Source organism: Gavia stellata, chromosome 20 (genome assembly GCF_030936135.1).
Source record: "Gavia stellata isolate bGavSte3 chromosome 20, bGavSte3.hap2, whole genome shotgun sequence".
Classification (NCBI taxonomy): Eukaryota; Metazoa; Chordata; class Aves; order Gaviiformes; family Gaviidae; genus Gavia; species Gavia stellata.
In genome coordinates this window covers 1502160-1523134 of record NC_082613.1, presented here as the reverse complement: position 1 = coordinate 1523134, position 20975 = coordinate 1502160, and the positions used below count along the sequence as shown (strand labels likewise).

The 20975-nt window shown below is 63.6% G+C and overlaps 2 protein-coding genes across 3 annotated transcripts; one reads left to right on the top strand and one right to left on the bottom strand.

Annotated features, from left to right (window-relative positions):
- The first annotated feature begins 1214 nt into the window (after window positions 1-1214).
- On the top strand, window positions 1215-3348 carry SDCBP2 (syndecan binding protein 2). 2 transcript variants are annotated; one of them, XM_059827275.1, is made up of 8 exons: window positions 1215-1268; window positions 1396-1458; window positions 1674-1805; window positions 1995-2156; window positions 2545-2720; window positions 2786-2957; window positions 3095-3186; window positions 3294-3348. In XM_059827275.1, exons 1-8 carry the CDS (start codon window positions 1215-1217, stop codon window positions 3346-3348), a joined length of 906 nt encoding a protein of 301 aa, XP_059683258.1. The 2 variants fall into 2 exon arrangements, with proteins under 2 accessions (XP_059683258.1, XP_059683259.1); XM_059827276.1 differs by having other exon boundaries at window positions 1396-1471; window positions 1702-1805.
- A 2102-nt stretch (window positions 3349-5450) lies between these two features.
- SNPH (syntaphilin) lies at window positions 5451-9961 on the bottom strand. Its single transcript, XM_059827399.1, has 4 exons — window positions 9918-9961; window positions 8932-9033; window positions 7237-7386; window positions 5451-6582 (listed from the first exon to the last, which is right to left on the bottom strand). The coding sequence occupies exons 1-4, from the start codon at window positions 9959-9961 to the stop codon at window positions 5451-5453; spliced, it is 1428 nt and encodes a 475-aa protein (XP_059683382.1).
- Between the last annotated feature and the right edge of the window lie 11014 nt (window positions 9962-20975).

The following is a 20975-nucleotide window of genomic DNA, read 5'->3' as shown; positions in this document are numbered from 1 at the left end:
CAGGACTCCCACGGCCGTCACGCCCGGCACGTGCCCCGGGGCCACCGATGACGGCTGGAAGGGTGCGGGACACAGCGTCCCAGTCACGACCGCGTCAGCCCCACGCGCCCGGGCAGCGGGGTGTCAGCGGGAGCCAGCCACCCACGCAGGGCTGCTCACAGTGGGGTACCCGCTTCACCCCCCCGGCAGCACCCTCAGCCCGCGGTCTGGGGCACCGAGCTGCGGTGGCCCGGGATGGAGCATAAGTGCTGCGGTGGGGACAAGCCATGTGCCAGTGCCAGCAGTGGTGGCACCCGGGGGTGACGATGCATTGGGGGGTGGGGGGGCCACCATGGTGGCTGGGGGGGAGCACAGCCCCATCCCTGCTCCCCCAGGATGCCCAAACCCACGGAAAGCCATCACTGTCCCCATCCCCACCCCTGCAGTGCCAGGGCCCTGTGCAGCTTTGGCTTCCGCTTCCTCTTCCTCTTCCTCACCTGTGCCCTCCCTGGCGGGGGTGCTGGTCAGCTGAGGCTGCCTGGCCCCTCCCTGGGCCGGGCACGGCTATAAAAGCCCGGGGCTGGGCAGAGGGTGGCACAGGGAGCCGGGAGCTGTTGGCAGGTGAGTCCAAGGGTGCCAGGGTTGGGCTCTGGGGGTCTCGCCCATCTGGGGATGCTGCTGCCGGGCGGGGGGATGCTGGGGTCCCTGGGCTGCCTGTGGGATCCTGCCCAGTTCCCGCGGGACTCAGAGCTGGGTCTGGATTTGGCCCCTATGCCCCGAGTTTTGGACAATGCATTTTTGGGGCACACAATGCTGTGGGGCAGGGCAGGGGGGCGCAGCCTCGCCGTGGGCACAGTCTGAGGCGCGTTGCGGGGCAGAGGGGACTGCGACGAGCGGTTGGAGGGGCTGTTCCCATGGGACACCCCAGTCCCATGTCTGGGCGATGCTGCAATGGCCCCACTGGGCAGATGGATTACGGGGAGCGGGACCCATCACCAGCCGAGCGATGCCCTGGGTGCCCGTGCCCGGCACGCAGCCACCCATGTCCCAGCTGCCGGGAAGTGGCGGAGGCAGTGGCCCGGTGACACCGCCCTGAGTCACATCGGAGGCCCTGGGTGACAGCCCGTCTCCGGCACACGGAGCCGGGCATGTGGGCTGGGAGGGATGCCTGGGGAGAGGTGCCTTGGCCCTGAACCGCCCGGTCCCCATCCCCAGGCACGTCCGCGGCAGCAGCGATGGCGACGCTCTACCCCTCCTTGGAGGACATGAAGGGCCACCAGATCTTGCAGGTCAGTGTCAGTGCAGCAGCGTTATGGGGGGGGTGAGCAGACCCCAGCGGGTCCCTGTGGGGTCCTGCCCCCAGAGGGTTCCCGGGGATGGGGGGTGCAGCCTCGAGCAAACCCCGTCTCTCGGCAGGCGCAGGCAGCTGCCGGGGTGAGGACCCCTGCCACGACGGTGGTCACGGAGAAGCCGAAGCTCGTCTCGGGCACCAGTGACACAGGTTGTGATGGGCTCTCTCCGTCAAGGGGCTGTCTGAGGGTGGGGGGGAGCGATGCTCACTATGCAGGGGGGCTCAGCTGAGACCCCCCACAGCTCAGTGCATGGGTAGGGGATGGGATTTGGGGGTTTCTTTCCATTGGCCCAGGGGGCTCCTGGCTGGGGAGGCAATGGCCATGGGTTGGGGACCCCACGAGCTGAGGCCGCCCTCGGTGTGTCCCGCAGTGCCGCCCCTGCTGTACCCCAACCTGGCTGAGCTGGAGAACTATATGGGACTCGCTCTCTCCAGCGAAGAGATCCAGAAGAACCTGCTCCCGGAAGGCAGCACTGTAGGTGTCTGCGCTGGCGGCTCTCGCCTGCCCTGCCCAGGGCTCCCCCCCATGCCACAGCATCGCTGCTGAGGGGGGGCCCTCTGGGGCCGCATCCTGCCCAGCGAAGGGACGCAGCATCCCCCCGAGCGCTGATGTGTGCAGGGTCTGTGCCCCCACCAGCCCCGCTGACCCCCGGCTCCCTTACAGGCGCTGACCCCCGCCGGGCCCACCCCGGGTCAGCTGGTCGCCCCCCTGAGCAGGAACAACGCGGGGCTGCGCCGGGCAGAGATCAAGCCGGGTGTGCGGGAGATCCACCTCTGCAAGGACGAGCGGGGCAAGACGGGGCTGCAGCTGAAAAACGTCGACCAGGTGAGGGGGCTGGGCTGGCGCGGGGCCATCCACGGCACGGCACGCTGCGGTATGGCATGGCACAGCACGGTGTGGTGCATCATGGCATGGCACAGCATGGTGTGGTGCACCATAGCATGGCACAGGGGAGCATGGCATGACATTGCGTGGCAGGGCAGGGCACAGCATGGCACAAGCATGACAGTACAGCACAGCATGACGTGGCACGGTGCATCATGGCATGGCAATGTGTGGTGTTAAATGGCACAGCATGCCACGGTGCAGCACAGCAGGGTGCAGCATGCCATGGCACGGCATGGTGCAGCATGGCACGGTCTGTGGCATGGCACAGCATGTGGCATGGCACAGCTGCCCAGTCCCTGTCCCATTGCTCCCGCCATGTCCCCAGGGCATCTTCGTGCAGCTGGTGAAGGCCAACTCCCCGGCGGCGCTGGTGGGGCTGCGCTTCGGTGACCAGATCCTGCAGATCGACGGCAAGAACTGCACGGGCTGGAGCAGCGACAAGGCACAGCGGGCGCTGAAGAAGGCGTCCCCAGAGAAAATAGTCATGGTGGTGCGGGACAGGTGAGCGGGCGGGTGGGCAGGCGGTGCCGGCGGTGGTGCCGACGCTGACCGCGCTCTCCCCGCAGGCCTTTCCAGCGCACCGTCACCGTGCACAAGGACAGCAGCGGCCACATCGGCATTGTGGTCAAGAAGGGGAAAATCGTGTCGCTGGCCAAGGACAGCTCTGCCGCCCGCAACGGCCTTCTCACCCACCACTACATCTGCGAGGTGAACGGCCAGAACGTCATCGGCATGAAGGTAGGGGCTGCACCCAACCAGCGGTGCAGAACGCGCCCGGGGGTGCCCAGGATCCGGCCAGGGCAGCCGTAAGGAGCTGCTGCAGGGTGGTGGGCAGAGCCGGGCACCCCACGGGACCCACCCGCTCTCTCCCTCAGGATAAGCAGCTCATGGAGGTGCTGGCGGGGGCCGGGAATGTGGTCACGCTGACCATCATCCCCACCGTGATCTACGAGCACATGGTCAAACGGTGAGACTGCGGGGCTGCGGTGCCCACCCCCACCCCACTGGGGCCCCACAGGGTCCCCCGGGGGGACCCACGGGCTCCCCCCACTGAGCACCCATCCCTGTGCCCAGGCTCTCGGCAGGGCTGGTGAAGTCGGCCATGGACCACTCCGTCCCCGACCTCTGACACGATCGCTGCCGTCCCGCCGTCCTGGGGGGCCGACGCTGGAAGCTCGGAGGGGCTGCCGAAGGTACCCCCGCAGCATCCCCAAAAGACACTGGTTTAGCACAAAACCCCTCGTCCCCACCGAGGCTGGTGGCTGCTGGGTGGCGCGGGGGGACTGCCAGCCCGTGATGTCCTCTCCTCCCTCTCATCAGCAGGGATGGGGCACGTGCCTCCCCCTGTCCCAGCGTCCCCATGTCCCTCCGTGGCCCCGCTCAGGCCAGCCCCCCTCGGGGCAGGCGCCAAAGGCTGGCTCCAGCCAAAGCAGACACAGACCCAGCGACGTTTATTACATCCACCACAGACAGCGAGTACAGGACAGGGGAAACAAGAAAAGGGGGGTTACAGCTTTTTCAGTTCTGTATTTAAAAAATATATTATATAGATTTGTCTTTCAAATATAATTGTTACATTTATTTCTTGGCAAAGCTTTGGATAGTCTAACAGACGTGTACACAGATCCACAAATACATTGCACAAGAGGTGTATATCCTAGCTCCGCTTACATCGGCCGCCCCGGCTGCCTTGCCACCGTTTCTCCCCAAATACTTCACCTGGCCCCCGGTTCTGTGCCAGCGGCTGCCGCTGCCTCCGCCGTCCCCCATCGCGAGCAGAGCCGCCGCCCCGTGCCCCAGCCGCCGGACGGGGGATGCAGGGGATGCGGGGGATGCGGGACACTGCGTGCGCACACCCCAGGACCGGTGGATGCCGGCTCATGGAGCATTGCCAGGTCCCAGAGCGCCCGGCTGGCAGCACCCATGGGTGGTGGAGCGGGGTTGGGAGGGAAACACCATTAGTTCAAGTCACGAAGAAGCCACAGACATTCATGGGGTGGGTGCACCGCGTGCCTGGGGGAGCCCCAAGTCCCGCGCCTCGCCAGCCCCCACTGAGCAATCCTTGCTGTCTTTACTTTTCAAAAAGAAAAAGGCATTTTTCCGGAGGTCACCAGCAAAGCAGGAGTTCAGCTGAGCCGGGGCAGGCAAGGGCGCTTGGCTCTGCCTGCATGGCCCTGCCCGCACCCCCTCGCCGCCTCCTGGCAAAGCCATCCCCGAGTTCCAGTGCAGGGCAGGATCGCCGGCATCACCGCTGTTGCTGCTGTCGAAACCGTCAGAGCCCCCAGTCCCGCTCTGCGGCGGCCAGAGCCAGGGCTGGGCATCCCCCCCGGCTCGCCGCTGCCTTGGCCCCCCCCAACAACAGGGCTTCAGTCTGTACCAAAAAAAAAAAGTGAATATAGTGCAAAGCAAAGGGAAGGAGGGACTGAGGCTTCACCTCGGCCTCGCTCGGTGGCGTCGGAGCCACAGCCCGGTTCCATCCCGGTCTGGGGAGGCATCTCCCATGCGATGGGTGGCTTGAAGAGGGGCCGAGCACGGCCCGGCCAGGGCACCATCCCGCCGGAGAGAGGAGGACGGACACCGAAGTGGGCTGGGGGTGCTGGGGCGAAGGTGGCCCACGGGCTCCCACCACCTCCTGAACCGGTCCAGAGCCGGTCCCTGTTCCCGGGAGGGTTCCCACCATCCTCCCACCCGCAGCCAGACTTTGCTGTCGTGGCGCAACCTGCACTTGGAGCAAGAAACGCACCCGGGAGGGTCCCGCTGTGACCTGCCGGCTCTCCCCGCTGCCGGGCAGCTCCTCGCCATCGCCCGCCCGCGGCAGGGCTGGCTGCAGGACAGGGCGAGGACAAACAGAAAGTGGGCGCGATGAAGGGAGCGAGCCCCCCCGGCGGGGTGCAGCCCCATAGCCCCCCAGCAGCTGGAGGCACTGCGGCAGCGGCCGGGCAGGGGCGTCCATTGGGCAAGCGGTCGCATTGTGATGCTTGGTACTGCGTCCTGCAATGCGGCTGGGCACCTCTCTTCCAGCAACGGTCCCTTCCCTCCTCTGGGACAAAGGAACTGGGGGGGCAGCACACCCCGATGCACCCACAGATTCCCCCCACACCCCTTCCCACCCCCCCCAGGGCTGCATAATGAGCCGGAGCCGACAAAGGACCCCCGGGAGAGCGGGGACACGCCGGGGCTTTACAATCAGCGGTCGGGTCCGTGGGAGCTGGTGGGGTCGGCGGGGGGGTGTCAGGGCTGGGTGCTGCCCCCGGGGCTGGCGACGGGGCGACAGCCCATCCTGCGGATGGAGTGGAGGGCCACGGTGCAGCAGCCCCGCAGCAGCGAGCTGATGTTGTAGATGGGCTGGTCCTGCCGGCGCTGCGAGCGGCACAGCCAGGCCACCGTGGGCACCGCCGGCACCACCACCGCCAGCAGATCCACGATGAAGTGGCGGCTCCAGTAGCTCTTGGAGGGGGCGGCCTCGCAGCCGGTCACCTCCGTCGTCTCCTCCTCTGCCACGCAGGCGATGGCCACGGAGGGGCTGGCGCTGGGGGGCTGCCGCACCGCCGGGTTGCAGAGGGCACCCGCCTCGACCCCGGCACCCACCGTCGCGGCGTCGGGCTCAGCCGCCAGCAGGTCCGTGGCCCCGGCGGGGTTGGAGAGCTCGGGGCCGGGCATCACGTCTTCCATTTCGGAGACCCAGGCCGAGGTGGGGCTGCCTAAGCTGCAAGCCTGGGACTTCATCACCTTCTCCAGGATGGTGTCCAGGTCGGGCTGGCAGGGCACGAAGTCCGTCTGGATGGCCCGCTCCTGCATGCAGCTGGCCTGCACCCCGGCCTCCACGCCGCACCGCAGCCCCAGCAGCTTCTCGTAGGTGGAGCTGGGGGGCAGGCGGGCGCTGGGCTCGCCCCCCGCCTCCAGCGGGTCCGTGTGGCCAGGAGCCTCCTCTGCCCCCGCGAAGCCGCTGTCGGCCCCCTCGTCCAGCGAGATGGTCTGCGAGCCCCCCACGTTGCGGTCCCCGGCCCCCTGGTCGCTCAGCTTGGTGTAGGTGGAGCTGCGGGTGAGGGAACGGGCTGGGGACCCCCCGGCCGACTCGCCGGCCCCCTCCTCCTTCAGCGCCCCGTTCTGCGCCACCTCCATGCTGTGCAGCAGCGTCTCCAGCTTCTTGTTCTGGATGTTGATGTCCACGAAATACTTCTGGAGCCCCTTGTCCTTCTCCAGCAGGTTGTTCTTCACCGTGTCGATGACCTGCTTCAGCTGCTTGATCTCCTTGCGAGCCTCCTTCAGCGCCAGCTGGGCCTCCACGCGGTGGCACTCCTCCTCGATCCAGTCCTCCTGCATCCGCGACAGCTGCGTCTTCAGGTCCTCGATCTCAGCATCCCTGCGAGAGACGGGGAGGGCACCGCCGCGGCGCTGAGGGGGCTGGGGGGGACAGCCCTGTCCTCACATGCCCGGCCCAGAGTTGGAGCCAGATCACCCAGTAACACCCACAGCTGAAACCCAGGGATGGATCCAGCAGCTCGGGGACCCTCGGAGCGGTGCTCGGGGACCCTTGAGAGTGATGCTCAGCCCTCTCCCAGAGAGGATGCAGAGCCCAGGGCTCCCGAGGGCTGCGTGGGGACGGGCAGGTGCCCCGGGTGGGCGCGTGGCAGCCGGCACGCCAGCAAGGACGTGCCTAAGCCCAAGAGGAGCAGATGGGGATTAGCCACCCTCTGACGCTGAAATTCAGAAAAAGCATGGCAGAGGCTTAACCGGGTGCGCAGGGGAGAACACAGCCACCGCAGGTGGGGCGTACGGGCTCCGCGGCTCCCGAATCCACGGCTCCCTGGTTGGACGGGCAGCAATGCCACTGCAAAGCCATGAACCCAGTGTCTGGACATGAGCCCAAGGACAAGATGCAGCGCTGGGAACCGAGAGCCCCCAGAAGGACCAGTCCCACACAGGAGCTGCTGCGGCGGGTGGCGATGGATAGTGCCGGGGCCCTTCCCAGTGGCTCCCGCGCCAGGGGCTCTGTGCCCACGGCTCCCGTGCTCACCTGTCCTGCAGCCGCTCCTGCGTGTCCTTCAGGCGAGCTTTCAGGTGCCTGATGCAGACCTCCTTCTGCTGCAGGGGCGTCAGGTACTGCTCCGGCGTCGGTGGCTTTATCCCATGGTTGTCGCTGCAGAGGTTGTACTTGGCCGAGCGCCTGCGGGGACACGGCCGTCACCCACCCGCCGGTGCTGCCGCTGGCATGGACTCAGTGGAGCGGACCCAAAGGAGATGACTGCTCTCAGGGCACGGGGTGGGTGCAGCCCCGTAGCGCACCCCTGAGGAGCCCCACAGGCGGGAGGGGCAGAGTGGGTGTCTCAGGGTGCTGTGCCGCTTGGCAGGAGGGTGGGTGCAGCTCCCAAACCCACTGGTGCTGCCCACAGCTGCTGAGCCCTCTGCAGAGCTGCAGGCTTCGCCGGGGCAGCGGGTGCATGAGCAGAGCAAGGAGCAGGCGGGCATCGAGGTCTCTGCGTGCCCCGAGAGAGCTTTCCGGGGAATGACAGATGCGGATGGAGACCCCAGGGTGGGATCAGCCCTGTCAGAGATGGAGTTGGAAGATGGGTAATGGGAGGGTTTGGGATGGAGCACGTCTGGAGCTGGCGGCTGTCCTGCCCATGGGGGAGCAAGCTGGGGCACCCGGCTTCTGCTCCGGGCTGGGAGAGCAGCACGTCCGGACCCTCCTCGTGCCGCCAGTGGGGTGGATGAGGTGACGTCTCTGGCCCAAAGCCCAGGGCAGCGTGGAGAGCAGGGGCTGGCCAGGGACAGGGGACAGGGCTGCATGTCTGGGCTGGGAGGCACACAGAGAGCTGTGCGCAGCACGAGACGCTCCCGTGTCGCAGCAGGGTGGGGGGTGCTGCCTGTGCGCGGCAGCAGGGCAGCCCAAAACCCCCGTGCATGGTGGCAGGCAGCCCAGCAGCACCAGCAGCCTCCGGCCAGAGACATAAGCATCACGTTAGGAGTAGCCAGGCAGGACCGCAGCCTTGCAACACCCCGCGGCAGCAGGACGGTCACCGGTCCCTGCTGCGGCGTGCACGGGCTCTGTTCCCCGGGTACCCTCGGACCCACCATACCCACCCAGATTTGATGCCACCTCTAGGAGCTGGAAGGCGGTTGGGACAAGCAGGAGCAGCTCAGGCTGGGGATGGCCTGAAACACCAGCACAGGCTGCTGTGCCCGCAGGGCTGGGGCCGGTGCCCGTCCCGCAGCTCGGTGCCCGGCTGTTCATGCCCCGAGCGCACCCGGAGCTCCCCGCTGAGAAGCCAGGCTGCCACTCGCTCTTGCCGGACCTCCGCTGGGCAGCGCGAGGGGATGGAAATGAAGCTCTTGTCCAGCGTGTCCTTGGTCCCAAGGACCCGGGGTGCCCCTCGGGGTGCAGGAGCGGAGGGAGGGAGGTGTGCAGTGTGCAAGCCACAGCCACAGCAGGATGGAGGGAAGGGGACGGGGCGCTGGGCTGGCAGGCGGGGGGACGGGGAGGGAGAAGACACGACAATGGCGGTGAAGAGGTTTGGCGGAGGATGGCGAGGGTCTTTGCGAGACACACCAGCGGCTCCGCCAGCTCCGGCTCCCCCAGCCGCCAAGCGCACAGCCTCGCTCCGCAGGCCCCTGTACCCCTCTCCCCGCCGGGCACCGGCAGCACGGGTGCTGCTCCCCCCCTGCCCGGGGGCACCCGGCAGCCGCCCTGGGGCCACGGGTGATGGGTTACCTTGGGGTGGGGCTGCTGTCGCTGCCCTTGCAGGAGCCAGAATTGCTGCTGCTGCTCAGCGAGGAGGTGCCGTAGGTGTCCCTCCCGGGGGGCGAGGGGCGCCTGGAGGCAGGGAGAAGAGGCTGTGTCTCAGGCCGAGTGGCTGAGGGCGCTGAAGACTTAAAGAAGGAGGCAAAGCCACTCCGTCCATAAACCCCGCGACTGCCAACCACCACACCGAGAACACACAAGACAAAAGGACAAAACAAACAGCAGGGATCAAAATGGCACTGACACGGCGACGGGTGCAAAGGCAGGGCTGGGGGGGCTGCCCACCCGCTCCCCCCCGCCCCGGCGTGGCATCCCCCAGACGCCAGCATGGCACCCCTGCACCCCGAGGACCAGGAGCCCCTTGGGAGCCCTCCTGGGAGCGTGGCCCTGGCAGAGCTGGAGCCGCCCCGCTGCCGGCTCAGCACCTACTCCTGGGCAGATCTGCCTTTGCTCTCTGCCCATGCTGCCGGTGGCAGCCGCTTCCTAAATAACGGCAGCCCAGGTCACGGAGACGTTTGGAGCGGAATACATTTTTTTTTTCTCTCTCTCTTTTTTCCCCTCTTGCTCTTTATCATTGCAGCTCAAGAAGCTTTTCAAGGGCCAACACACCTCCCACCTCACTGCCCCGACCCCAGTGCCTTTGCACTGCTGCTGGGGCCCTCCGCCACCGCCTGCCTTTGCCTGGATGGACAGAGGGGTCGGTCCCAGCCGCGGCAGAGACGGACAGAGAGGGACGGGGGGGTGCAGCGCTCAGGGGGCTGCATGCACGGACGGGGAAGTGCTGTGCAGTGGGCAGCGACATGCAACCCCCCGGAAGCCGGGCTGGGGGGGTTCGTGCTGCAAAGTGGCAGCTCGTGGTGTAGGTGGGGATCGTTCCCTCCCTGCTGCCAGCCGGGAGGAGTGCCAGGCAGGCACCGGTGCCCGGTCCCGGGGGCCAGAGACCGAAGCATATTCACCTTCGTGATCCGGTGGACGAGCGTCTGCTCCCCGGCAGAGACATTGCCGCGGTGCCGCGGGTCCTGGGCGCAGGGGAACTGCAGGTTAAATGCAACAGAGAGAGGAGATGAAGGCAGGGAAACGTCCCCGGTGAGATGGGAGCCATGCAAAGCGCCGGTGCAGGGATGAGCCCCTGCACCAGGGCATCAGTTTAGTCCCCAGGGCCACCTGTGCAGGGACAGATGTGGACTGCATCCCCTGCACATCTGGGCTGTGCTCCCTGCCTGCCCCCCACCGCTCAGGAACGCTGGGATGCTGCGTGCCCAGGGTTCTGCCCCGGCAGGGCGTGCTGCAGGCGTAGGATGAAGGCTTTCTTAATTTATAAGGCAAACCAGAAGCATAGCAGGTACCTGCCTGTGGTACAAAGCCCCTTTCCCACCAATCTCCAGACACGGGACAAGCTTTCCCCCGAGCCCCAGTCCTCGTCCCCGCCAGGGAAGGGAGCTCTGCCACAGGGATGCAGGGTGCCTGCAGTGGTGGCATTACTCGGGGCAGAGATGGGACGAGGGCTCTGACACCCAGCCCTGGACCTCGCCGGGTTGCCACCCAGGCAGGCGGCTGCCCCGCTTTTCCTTAATTAAGTCAGAATCACCCGTTCACCGGTGAAATCAGGTAAGGAAGCACAGAGCCCTGCATGATGCGGCAGCAGCAGCTAATCCCTCGGGAAACATGGAGCCCGTTTTCCTGTAAATAAATAGGCCAGATCCAGAGGCTCGTAGCAACTGGCTGGTGCTGCTGGAGGAGGCAGCACCTCGGGCACACGCAGGGATGTGAACTGCTGCAGCGGAGGGGAGCTACGGAAAGCATCTGCTCAGCCCATCCATCCCGCCGAGCATCCCACGGTACCACTGCGATGCCCCACTGCGCTCACAGGCTGCCGAGCCCATATATGATGCCAGCGTTTGTCCCTGATTTTGGCAGCTCCAGCCCAGAGCAATGCGAGCGATGGGATGGGCCAGCTGATAATCGATGGGCGATTGGAAATGCTAAGTGCTGCCCGGTCCTTGTCCAGGGGAGCACGAGGAGCAGGACAAGAAGGGGAGGCTGGAGAGGAGTACGGAGCACAGCCAGCTCACCCCAACGCAGCATTTTGCATTTGCTGCCCCAGGGTTGTTTTTTCCAGGCTGTCTCCGGTCTAGTGCTCAAAGCCCACAACGGCCAGCCCAGGCATCCCCTCTGCCCAGGATGTGCCGCTCCCCGATCCCCAAACCAGGGCACCACAGAGCCCAGAGAGCGGGAGCAGAGGAGCCGGTGATGTGCAGCCGCGGTGAACCCCCAGCCCCGGCAGGCACCGTGCCCCACACCGGGGGGAGTGCCAGCATCCCCGGGACACAGCGACTGGGATCTGGGGGTCCTGCTGCTCCCCTCTGGGACGGATTTGGCGGGGGAGGACCTGGGCAGGAGGAGGCAGCGCTTTGCCCTGCCGGATAACTGCTCCTGAGGCGACAGCCTGCGCGGCGGCTGCGGGTTTTGCTAATGCAGCAGCGTGAATCAGCATCCAAGCACGGCCCCGGCACTGGTGGGAGCACCCTCCAGCAGCGCCATGCGGGGCTGCGGCATAGCCCAGGCTCCAGCTGTGGGACCCCACAGAGCTGGGCAGCGAGGCCAGCCCATCCCTTGCTTTTCATGCCGCAGGGTGCTCCCCGAGCAGCTCTCAGGCAGGGCTTTAGGGAGATTTTGGGGCCACGGGGATTAACTCCTCACCCTCTCGCAGCCCCAAGCCCTGTGCCCCAGCCCGCGGCAGCCCCGGGGGTACTCGGCATCGCCGCTGCCTCCTGCTCTTCCCTGTTCACAGCAGTTACCCGCAGGCAAAGCCGCTCTGCTCAGGGGTCCCTCTGCTCTCCCCGGCAGCGCTGGGTGGTTAATGCAGCGCCAGGCAAGTGCCAGCACCGCAGATGGCACACGTGCATCCAACACAGGGGCTGGTACCGTGCCGGGGGCTCCTGCGAGCCCCCTATACTGCACCCCAGGTGCATCTGCAGCCGGGAACGGCTCTGTGGGGAAGTCTGGATTCGGCCTCGCGCCTGGCGAGCTCAGTTCCTCCTCCTCCTCCTCCCACTGCTGCAGACTCACCTGGCACCCACGCCAAGGCTCGGTGCCTCTCGCGGCGCCGGCAGGTTTAGCGGGTGAGAAACTCAGAGCAGCCCCGGGCTGCTGCCGCAGGGAGCCCGGCCGAGGTCTGCCGGCGGGCACCGACACCCCGTGGCGGGGGGAGCACCATCCTGCGCCCTGCCTGGGTCCCCATCTCACAAACTTGATGGGCTGCGCATCCCCTCCCGGCCGGCTACCGGCTCTGCCTCGCCAGGCTGCCCCAGGGTGGCTTGAACAAGCAGGCTTGAACTTAATCACTGGTAATAAATTGTCACTGCCTTTATTCCCGAAGAATCAATGGGCCATTTTGGTCTCCCCAAGAGCCTCACCGTGCCCATGGGCTGCCAAGGACAGGCAGGTTGGGCAGACCTAGCACCAAAGCTGAAAACACACCTTCCCACACGGTACGTGGCTACTTTGCGTCTAAAGGCAGAGGGAATTACTTATTTGCACTCAGAATTACCACTGTCGTGTGGACCAGCATGATCAGTGGTAGTGCAAAGGGAGCCTGCCATGAAAGCAAGAGGAAAGAGGAGATTATTGTACCACATCTGAATCGCAAGGAAGGGAGAAGCAGTGAAGACCTCCACTTTTCCAGTGCTCTGCAGAGGGGATTTCCTCCACCTTATTTTCATCTTTGTAGAACGAGGAATATGGGGAACGTCTTGCAGGACAGAGAAGAAACGTGGGAGAATCCCTTCCTTGTGGGTTGATCCTTATGGAGCTGACAAAACCAGCTTGCGCCCCAGGAGCGGGGATGTGTCCGCGGCACAGGCTCCGGAGAAACCCCGAGCAGCAATAACCCGGCATCAGAAACAGGCGCTGAGCTTACACCAGACCCAGAGATCATGCTGCAAACCACCTATGTGTTTCAGCATCTTGCAAACCACCCCAGAACGCAGCTCTGGGGATGGGCAGGATGAACGCTGCCCATTGCAAGGTCTAACACTCTCTTGAAGCCACCAACAGCAAAATTCCCTGTGGATCTCCCAGCCCATAGTGGAACAGAAAGGCAGCTCTTTTAAAAACAAAGCACAAAACAGTGCTTATTCCGTGCACCAGAATTAGCCTGGGGAATTCATGCTAAATAAAAGCAATGGTCCTTGATAAGGAAACAGCCGGCGTTACAGCACGAAAAGCTGACACCCCACGCAGGGTGGGATGGAGCACAGCCGGGCGCAAGAGCCTCTCGCCCCCAGGACTGGAGACCCCCCTCACCGGCACGTTGTGCCGGAACTGCTCTCCGAGCACTTTCCGTGCCTGCTGTGGTCAGCAGCGCCCAGCCCCACGCAGCGCCCAGCCCCAGGCAGCACCCAGCCCCAGGCAGGGCTCAGGCAGCCGCTGCTCCACACGCCCACACTGGGAATGGCATCCGGCACCGGCACCGGCACCCCCAGGCACGGCTCGTGCCCTGTCCCTGCCAGCACAGGTTGCTCGGCCTCGGCATGTCCCCTGGGGCCGAGAGCCCCCCACGCTGCCACCACCTGGGATGGTGACGCCACGGGGCTCCGGGTGCTCCCGAGCTGCATCCCCCGGTGGGGCTCCAGCTCCCGCCGGCCGCAGAGGGGGTCTGGGGCGCTGCCGCCCCACAGACCACACCACGATGGCGACGCAAAGCCAGACGGGTGGCAGAGCGGTGGCAGAGCGGTGGCAGAGTGCCAGCTGAGCACCCCGAGGCTCAGCCCAGCGCTCCAGTGCAGGATTTCCCCAAGAATTGCAGCTCAGGCATCTCTGCGGGGCAGCGATGCCTCTTTGGCTTGAACACCGATGCTTCCCCATGCCACATGCGATCCCCCGGCGGTGCCAGCGATGGACAGACAGGGCTGGGCACGTATCACTCCTCCTAGAAGCCTCCTGCATGGGGAACGGGGCCACGGGACCCCCAGCGAGACCCTCACCATCGGCTCGGTGAAGCCTCCAATGATTCCTCAGCCCGTTCCTCCAGAGGTTTTCCCACCACAGGCTCTCGCTTCCGAGGCGTCTCTGTTCGCTCGCCTTCCGCAGGGTTCAGAAGGAACGGGCTGCTGCGCTGGCCCGAGCTGCCCCACCAGCTCGACCCGTCCCCGCGGGGAACACGCAGAGAAGGTGCAAGAGCAGGCGGGCTCGTTCGGCAGCCCCAGCCCCAGCCCTCGGCACACAGCCGCCCAGGCCCAGCAGCCGCTGCATCTCCCCGGATTTCTCGCTCACTGCTTCTTTTGTCTGGGTTCCTGTCACCCTGCCCGCTGCCGGATTCCCTTGTTTTCCTTGATGCATCCTGCATTAGGAATATTTTGCAATGGTGGCACCAAGCCCAAGAGCCTCAGAGCAGCTTTACCGATTCCGCAGAAACCTCAGGAGAAGAACAGTGCCTTCCCCGCGGGTCCCTCCGCACCGGGCGAGGGGCAGCCGGGAGATTTTCAGCCTTCCAGTACTAACAAGATTAAAAGCAGAGAGCAACAGGGGGAGGGAAATCACAGCTTCATTTTTCTGGGGAACCAAAAGGGCTCCTGAGGAGACCTCCCTGCCTTTCCGACACGGGCTCTGCTTTTTCCTTCACCCTAAAAATAAGCAAAGCGCTGAACGTGGCAAACAACCAGCAACCTGATTTGGGACGGAGCACTGCATCCCCGGGGCAGCGGCAATGCCGGGATCAGTTTGTGTTTGGAAAGGGACTGGGATGCAGTTGGGTGGTGGAGGGAAGAGGCAGGATCTGGCAGCCGGAGCCGAGGCCGGCAGAAGTCCGGTGAAGGAGGGGGTCAGTGCCGCAGGCACTGCAGGCACCGTCCGAGCTGCCGGACGCAAACACAGGCTGCCTGGTGCACAGCGGTGACCGTGTCCGCGCTCCTCCTGCTGCCACTGGGGATTTTTTTGGAGACAGGGGCTGCTTTGCTCCTGCTGGGGAGTTTCCAAGGGAGCGGCGGTATCCCCAGGGGCTGGGAAACTCTGCTCCCTGCTCCAGCGGAGATGGGCTCGTCCCAAAGCAGGCAGAGCTTCACCTGGGTCCCGGACAGAGGGAGATGCTCTGGTTCACGCCAGAGCAGAGTGCTCGGGGCAAGAGCCAGGACAAAATGCACAGGATGTTTATGCAACACCACCAGAAAAATCAATTTTGCTAAGAGTTGTTGTATCACGTACCGAAACACAGGAGCCATCTCCTTTTATTCTCTTGTTTGTTATAAAATGCTGAGTTGACACCCAGAGATTACAGGAAAATAGAGACCATTCGAAAAGATCGGGTTATGCAGCTCATCACTTTTCCAGTTGACCTGGCTGCAGCGCCAAACGGGGAGGGGGCAATTCCTGGCCCTCGTTAGCTAAAAATAAGGTGCCTGACCAGAGGGAACAGGCTGGTCTCTTGCTGGGGCCTCTGGAGGCAAAGGGAAAAGGGAAAGGAGCTCCGTGACAAATGCTGCAGCAGCAGCTATTGCCATGAGAGTAGGAGCAGGATACCTGGGATGGTATCCCACGGTCTTCCGAAGGCTGGGAAGGTTGGCAGGTCAGGGATGCACATGAGGTTACGCCCCACAGCCCATCCTGTGCAGATGCTCTGCTGAGGAGCCGAGCTGAGGACCGGTCAGCGGAGGGAAAAGCCCGCTCCTTCGGGATATGCAGGCAAAAACATGGAAGAGAAACCCAGCTTCCAGCGCAACAGCTACTCCTCCCCTCCACACCCCCGCGCAGCCTCGGCGCGGCGGAAGCAGGGCTCCCCTAACCACCATCCACCTTGAAGGTGGGCTGGGAAAGACGGCGGTGACGGGCCCTGCATCTCCGCACCGCTGGAATGGCCTACTTTAACAACGTGCCAAATCTGCCGCCTCAGCCCGCCGCAGCGCTGCCGGGGCGCGAGCACGGGCACTGCCCCCTCCTGACCCCCCGGGCAGGGACCTCTGCAGCCCTGGAAATGAGGATTTGCACCTTCTGGCCCAAGGTCACGGCACAAGGCACCCATTGCCAGGGCAGGGTGGGGATGCCGGTACTTTATAAGCACAACAAAATGCACAGCAGCAGCCTTCTGTGTGACAACCGGGCGGCACTGACCTTGCGGGGAGGAGAAAGAAGGAGCACCCGGCTCATCAATCAGCTCCTGTATTTGCTGTGTCCCTTCGGAGATGGAGCATTAAGCCATTAAATAATAAAATCTCAATTGCACAGCAGCTCCGGCTCCTGCAATGCCCCATGGTGCCGGGAGACACATACGGATGCTGTATGAGCAGATGGGGGTCTGGTGCATGTGATGCAGGTCTGGTGCATGTGATGTGGGTCTGGAGCATGCAGGGAGGGTCTGGTGCATGTGATGCAGGTCTGGTGCATGTGATGCAGGTCTGGAGCATGCAGGGAGGGTCTGGTGCATGTGATGTGGATCTGGAGCATGCAGGGAGGGTCTGGTGCATGTGATGTGGGTCTAGTGCATGCAGGGAGGGCCTGGTCCATGTAATGTGGGTCTGGTGCATGTGATGTGGGTCTGGTGCATGTGATGTGGGTCTGGTGCATGCAGGGAGGGCCTGGTCCATGTAATGTGGGTCTGGTGCATGTGATGTGGGTCTGGTGCATGTGATGTGGGTCTGGTGCATGCAGGGAGGGCCTGGTCCATGTAATGTGGGTCTGGTGCATGTGATGTGGGTCTGGAGCATGCAGGGAGGGTCTGGTGCATGTGATGTGGGTCTGGTGCATGTGATGTGGGTCTGGAGCATGCAGGGAGGGTCTGGTGCATGTGATGTGGGTCTGGAGCATGCAGGGAGGGTCTGGTGCATGTGATGTGGGTCTGGAGCATGCAGGGAGGGCCTGGTGCATGTGATGTGGGTCTGGAGCATGCAGGGAGGGTCTGGCGAGTGCAGGTCTGGTGAGCATGATGTGTCCCCGATGCATGCTGTGTGGTCCAGTGCATGCAATATGGGTCCAGTGCTTGTGATGCAGGACCGGTGTGCGTGACGTGGGTCCGGGTGCATGCAATATGGGTCTGGTGAGTGTGACATGGGGCTGGTGCATGCCGGGGGGGGGGTCTGGTGCATGCAATGCAGGTCCGGTGCATGCGTTGCGGGTCTGGTGGGCGTGCTGTGTGTCCGGTGGATGCCGTGGGGGTCCGGTGCATGCGATGCGGATGTGCTGCGGGCCCGATGCGCGACCCGCCCCACGCACCCTCTGCCCCGCGGCCCCCCCCGCGCTCCCCGATGCGGAGCGGCGCGGCCAGCCCCGTGCTGCGGGTCCCCCCCCGAGCCTGCAGCCAGAAAGGGATGAGTCACGGCGCCCGCCGGGCCCCGCCGCCCCCCGCCCGCGCCCCGCACCGCGCCCCGCTCACCTGCGCGGGGCCCCGCCGATGTCCGGGGCTCAGCCGGGGCGGGGGGGGCTCAGCGACCTGGCGGGGAAGGGAGAGAGCGGGCGGTGAGCGGCGGCTGCGCGGGGCGCGGAGCGGAGCGCGGGGCGGGGCGGTGCGCGCATCCCTCCCCCCCCCCGCCCCGCGCCCCCCCCCGCCTCCATCACCTGCGCCGGCCTCCATGGGTGCGGCGGGGCGGCCGGGGAGCGCGGCGGCGGAGGGATGGAGGGATGGAGGGAGGGATGGAGGGAGGGAGGGATGAGCCTTGCAGCTGCGTAATTTGCCTCCCTCCTCTGCGCTCTTAAAGCAACGGCGGCGCGGGTGCCCCCCCCCGCCCCCCCGCCGGGTTTCCCCCCGTTTCCACGGCAACTCCCCTCCGCCGGGGCGCAGCGCCCCCCAAAAAAGAAGCCAAGACGCCGGTTGTGGGGGTCCCTCCCCGGCGGGGGCCCCCCCGCGCTCGGCTCCTCTCCCCGCCGGAGCCCGGCGGAGGGGGAGGCCGGGGGAGCCGGGGCAGCCCCGCGCTGGGGCCGCCCGGCCCTTGGAGTGTGATTTCCATCCCCCCGTCGGTGTGATTTCCATCCCACTCGTCCGGCTGTGAGGTCACCCGTGCGCCCGGTTAATGACGCACTTTGCTAAAGTGAAATAAATCCATCAAGTGAAACTCGGTGCCTCCCTCCATCCCTCCATCCCTCCCTCCATCCCTCCGCCGGCTCCGGGGGCCACTGAACCGCTGCCCTGGGCTCCCCTGGGGAGCGGGTGCTCGGCACCCTTCCCGCTCGCTCGACACGAAAGCGTGGTGGTCATCACCAGCGCCCGGGCCCTCGCGCGCCAGCGGGCTGCTCGCGGTACCACCTGCACGTTCCCGCGGTAGCGGTCGAGCTTCACCTTCCCCAGGTACGGAGCGAGCAAACGTCTGGGGCGAGGCTGCACCGCGTATACTGGGGCCCACCCAGTGACTTACTGGGGCCCATCAAGCGACTTACAGGGACCTACCCAGCAACTTACTCACTGGGACCTACCCCGCGACTTACTGGGGCCCACCGAGAGACTTACTGGGACCTACCCAGAAACTTACTGGGGCCCACTGAGACACTTACTGGGACCTACCCAGCAACTTACTGGAGCCCACTGAGTGGCTTACTGGGACCTACCTAGCAACTTACTGGGACCTACCCAGCGACTTACTGGGGCCCACCTGGCACGCAGCGGGGCTTTGGCTCCACTCAGCTCTGGTGACCACGCCCGAGACTGCCCCGGGGGTGATACTGGAGGCCTCTCCCTCCGGAGACTGGGAGAACTGCGGGATGCACACAGAGGTGTAGGTACGTTCCATATATAGCTGTAACACCCCACATGTACGCACGCACACAGACCTACAGAGGGAAACTGCTCATGTGTCGGCGAGGCCGGAGCAGGAGTTACTCCTGGGTTGGACCCGGACCCCAGTCCAAAACTGAGTGCGGCTGGTCGGGATTAAACGCCTCAGGCCGTGCACGGGATGCAGGGCTGGCCGCTCCCCACGGCGGGTGCTCCCCCTGCCCCTCAGCTGCGGCGGCGTTCTGACAAACCTGTCCTGTAAATACGCGCCAGCCTTTCTTCCAGGACTATTTCCTGCAAGATTTGTACCTCATTATTCCGATACGCAGACTGTTTTCAACGTCTCCATATCCTGCCTCTCATTTATTCCTGCCCGCCTCCTGCTTGCCTCCAGCCTCCTTTTGTTTCCCTCCTTCCTGGTGAATCCGATGCACAGTCTCTCTCCTTGGAAGGGAAATTAATGAGTTATCCCGTCTGCTGCCACTGCAGCCGCTCTCACCTTGTGGCAGTGGCAGGCGTGGTGCAGGCAGCAGCTCCGGTGTGAGACGCAGAGTCATTTCGGATGGCTTTTGGGGGAGAAAAATGGTTTCTCCTTCCTTCCCCAGCCTGCAGCGCTCAGTTTCCCAGGATGCGTGGCACGGCGCCCTGACCCACAGAGCTGGGGCTCACCAGGAGACACACCGCGCTAGCAGGGATTGGGTCTGCGGTGGGGGAACGAGGGAGAGGGTTTCCCTCCTCCTTTGCCACGGGCTCGCTCCCAAGACATCGAGCGTGAGCTGTGGAAAACCAAACCCTTTCCCGGGTCGGTGCTCAGGCTCCTGAACAGAACTGCCGGGCCCGGGCCCAGAGAGGAGCGGGAAAGGAGCCGCGCTCAGTTACATGGCCGGGGCTGCGCTTGGGGAGTGTCGCTCCTGTTCGCATCGCAAAAGGAAAAACGCTGTTTCTTTTGCAGAAAATGGAAAGGTTTTTACCAAACAGGGTCAGGTTTCCCTCCCTTACACCCAGAAGAGTAACCCCTTGGAGAACAGCGGCAAAGGCTTCTTATTGCTAATTTTATCAAATATTCCTACATGGAAAAAAGAAAACCAAGCGGCCCCAGCCCCGCCAGCCCCAGGCCAGTGCAGGGCCTTCAGCCCTTTTCGAGCCTTTTCTCTGAACAGCCCCTCGAAATCAATTCCTCACGTTCCCCAAACCCTGCACAGAGAAATAAATCAACGCGTGCCAGGACCAGCACGTGTTAGCAGTCCCAGGCGCACAGGGGTGCAACCGAGGCAGGCAAACGCCTGGAAAACCAGGATGGCACTATCATCCATCCTTTCGAATTTTAAGAAAATCACCAAAACCACCGACTCTGAGGAGGTGAACCCGAAGGCCAGCTTAGGCGGCTGCCAGTTTTGATCCTTCAGACCAAACGCCAGTGAGCGAAGGAAACATCTTCTTGTGGTTTTTATTGATTTGGTATTAAGAGAGGTCAGCATACCCACAGCACCACAACACTCAGGAGCGCTGAATGCACACAACCATCCTGCGCGTCGCGTACAAAACACTACCTTTACAGAACGACAGTGGAAGTGTTCAAACTTATCCTAAAGTAGATAAAAAAGCAAAGAACTAATAATATTTCAGTTTAACATCCATTTTTAAATAGCTCTACACATAAATAACAGTGGTAGTCTTTAAGTAAACATGCTCCATGAACTCTAAAACTGCAGGATTTCTAGGGAATGGGATTTCTTCCAGAAGTGTACATGGCTCTTCAAGGGGCGGCGTAATTCTCTGCCTGAATGCACAAAACTGGTGCTGGAGACAGTAGCTTCCTAGACCTTCAGATATCAAATAATGAACGTTCTTTGAAAGGAATAATTCCCAATAGACTAAGTTTTTTGATAAAGAGAGCTTAACAGACTCCTCTTAGGGGCAGTGTTAGATAATTAACACACACAAGCCCCGTTAAAAATAATTTAACCTCCAACGCTGGTCTCTGAGAAAGGTATTTAAGGACTTTCATAAAATCCCTCACAATGTAAATCTCTTACGTAGAATATGTACTTTAGCGGTATTTTATTAACAGAGTAAGCAAATGCTCACCATATAAACATATCTATTAAAAATAAACATACTGGTGACCAGCTCGGCAACCAACACGGTGGCCGCACGCCTGCACAGGCCAGTCACGTGGCGGTTCTGAGGGGCGCTGCAAAGGTGACTGCTCAGTGACCAGAGTTTGACAAGACACTCAATCATTTTTCCAGGAAATATATCTGCTGAGCAATGTAGAATGATATTTATTTGCATTAGCTTATCCGAACACGACATGATT

What these genes read in the sequence shown, in the direction of transcription:
- SDCBP2 (XM_059827275.1), top strand. Translation starts at nt 1,215, where the DNA reads ATGGCGACGCTCTACCCCTCCTTGGAGGACATGAAGGGCCACCAGATC. An exon ending in AGCTGAAAAACGTCGACCAG is followed by an intron (nt 2,157 to 2,544) that starts GTGAGGGGGCTG and finishes CCATGTCCCCAG; the next exon opens with GGCATCTTCGTGCAGCTGGT. An exon ending in TACGAGCACATGGTCAAACG is followed by an intron (nt 3,187 to 3,293) that starts GTGAGACTGCGG and finishes CCCTGTGCCCAG; the next exon opens with GCTCTCGGCAGGGCTGGTGA.
- SNPH (XM_059827399.1), bottom strand. Translation starts at nt 9,961, where the DNA reads ATGTCTCTGCCGGGGAGCAGACGCTCGTCCACCGGATCACGAAG. An exon ending in GACAGCAGCCCCACCCCAAG is followed by an intron (nt 7,387 to 8,931) that starts GTAACCCATCAC and finishes GTGTCCCCGCAG; the next exon opens with GCGCTCGGCCAAGTACAACC. An exon ending in CAGGAGCGGCTGCAGGACAG is followed by an intron (nt 6,583 to 7,236) that starts GTGAGCACGGGA and finishes CGTCTCTCGCAG; the next exon opens with GGATGCTGAGATCGAGGACC.